Below are 2,594 nucleotides of genomic sequence, written 5' to 3'. Positions count from 1 at the left end.
ATAAAGTTTCTGGCCTGAGTACTTGTCCTAGTACTTTAACTTCTAGAAATCAGTTATAGTTGTGTCTAGCCTGGAAAGGCCACTAGATATCTATAGGCTTGCTAGATATCTATAAAAGAACAAGTTTTTGCCTTAGCCCAAACCTCTCAAATTTATATTGCTGTATGTGGTTTGTATTCTTTCTTTCTTTTTAATACATTATTTTATCTCTCTAGCTATACAAGTTATACTATAGCATGACTGTTCACATAGAACTAAACTATTACAAATATTAGTAAATGGGATAATCCTCATGCACACTAGGGAAGGAAAAGAGTAGTTGGGAGCATTGGTATTTGTTGGTATGTCATGTTATTCTGTCACTTGACAATATTATCACCATGGATCCTAAAATCAGGGACCAATAATTCTACTGGTAGCTGTTGCAGAAGATCATCTTTTTGAATGCTTCCCTGAGCTCTGGGCTCCGGAAGGCATATATAAAAGGGTCAATGACAGCATTGCACATGATTAACATGCCATTCACTTGGAAGAGGGACATGTAGCAGGCACAGTAAGGGTTATTTGGGCAGAATGTCATTAAGAGAACATGAAGGACAAAGGGGGCCCAACAGAAGATGAAGACCCCGAGCAGGATTGTCAATGTGATGGCCCCTTTCATGTTGGCTCTGGAAAGTGTTGAGATCTTTCTGGCATGGGAACGGGCCAGCAAGAACATGTGCACATAGAGGCATAGGATAAAGACCAACATCAGAGGGAACAGCGATGTGAAGGTGATCACTGTGGGGATGTGATGGGAGAAGATCACCATGGTGATGCCACTGCATATGCAGCATATCCAGATGACCATCAGGACCACAATGGCGCGGCGCATGGTCACAATGCTGTGGTACTGCAGAGCATGGAAAATTGTGATGTAGCGGTCAGCAGCAATCACAGACAGACTAAAAATGGAGCCAAGTAGGGAGAGGATGAACAGGGAGTCAATAATGTCATCGGCTGTGGTTTCAAAATTGCCACGAGGCTTGAGATAACCCATGTTTCTGAACATGATCAGGATATTTTCCAAAATCTTATACAGGCTGCCCAACATATCGGAAATAGCTAAACTGCAAATGAAAAAGTACATGGGCGCCTGGAGATTCTTATTCTTAATCACAGCCAGAAGGACAATCAGATTCTCCAAAACCCCGATGATGGATATTATGAAAAATATCTCTTCTGGCAAAACCACATGAGGGCAGTCTGAATTATTTCTTGCTGTATTGTTGGTGTTTTCATATAGATTGATTATGTGCTTCATTTTTCCTGCTTGTGTTGAAGTCAGGAATGTTACTTGGACTTGACAGTAAACTTAACTAATTCTTCAGAATATTTTCTTCTTTGTAGTACTTATAGGAGATCTGAGGTAAAACCCACACTGTCACCTAAGAAAAAAGAAATATATATATAAACATCAATTGCAAAATAGACTACAAAATAAAAACAAGCCATGTTAACTTTAAGAACGCTCTATTGCCTCAATGAAATATAATGGTATAATCATTTAAATAAAACAATTTACTGGACCCTCATCTAAACTGCTTGGTGACAAATATCTTTGGTGGAATTTTGAGTCCAGAGATAAAAATAAAGATTATCCTTTGTCCTGTCTCCTTTTCCTCCCCCATTCTTCTCATGAACCAAATTGTATGTGGGATAGATTAGAATGAAAAAAGAAGTAAAAGAAAGTAAAGGCATGTGTAGAAATAAGAAAACACACAGCCACCCTTCTTTGACTTGGAGGTGGTAGCTGTGTTTAGTGGATTAATGAGATGTTTGGGTCCTTTCTCTTTCACTGTTTTTCGTTCTGGGTCACTGCTTCACCCCATAGTATATAGGATAATGGCAGTGGTATTGATGTACCTTTCCTAAAGTTGGCTATGCAATATGTGTTATTACTTTTATTTCAAAGGTAGAACTCACAGACATGGTATTTCTGGAGATTTCCATGTTTTCAAGGTATCTCTAGATTGGAGTTGAATTATGGCAGCAAAAGGGCCTGGTTTCCCTTAAACAGAAGACTGACTAGATCATAGCTGAACAACTTTGAGAAATCTGCTTCTGATGAGAGCATGTAGAATTTTTACTGATTTAGTTTCCAGATGGACACAGGTAGTTTTATGAAATGTATCAAATTTGCCTTTGCCATTATGGTGGTTTTAAAGATTTGACTACAAATTATTTATACTCTACCCCTCAAGAAATGAGCTTAATTCCCCTCCATTCAAGCAGTAGGGAGACAGCTTGATGGTAGCCCTCAGGAGAATGAATCTAGGAGTGTACCTTTTTTTTTTATTGTTAGTTTTAGGTGTACAGAACAATGCAATAGTTACCCTTTTCACCCTCACAAAGTAACAACCCGCCTCCCCCATCTATTGCCCTCCCACCCCCAATATCATGCTTATCTATTACAATTCCATTGAATCCATTCCCGCACTCTACTCCATGTCCCAAGGTTATATGTATATATAATTATAGTTGACATACAGTATTATTCAACATCAGTTTCAGAAATACAATGCGGTGGTCAGGCCTCTACATCAACTATGAAG

At 38.7% G+C, this 2,594-nt stretch overlaps 1 protein-coding gene across 1 annotated transcript; it reads right to left on the bottom strand.

Annotated features, from left to right (window-relative positions):
* Positions 1-241: 241 nt before the first annotated feature.
* Positions 242-1,423, bottom strand: MC2R (melanocortin 2 receptor). Its single transcript, XM_019634491.1, has one exon. It carries the CDS (start codon positions 1,301-1,303, stop codon positions 410-412), a length of 894 nt encoding a protein of 297 aa, XP_019490036.1. The 5' UTR covers positions 1,304-1,423; the 3' UTR covers positions 242-409.
* Between the last annotated feature and the right edge of the window lie 1,171 nt (positions 1,424-2,594).

The sequence above is a fragment of the Hipposideros armiger genome, unplaced genomic scaffold (genome assembly GCF_001890085.2).
Source record: "Hipposideros armiger isolate ML-2016 unplaced genomic scaffold, ASM189008v1 scaffold_1702, whole genome shotgun sequence".
NCBI classification, from domain to species: Eukaryota; Metazoa; Chordata; class Mammalia; order Chiroptera; family Hipposideridae; genus Hipposideros; species Hipposideros armiger.
This window is presented reverse-complemented; position numbering and strand designations above follow the sequence as displayed.

Excerpts from the sequence above, each read along its gene's own strand:
- MC2R (XM_019634491.1), bottom strand. The coding sequence starts at position 1,303 with ATGAAGCACATAATCAATCTATATGAAAACACCAACAATACAGCAAGA.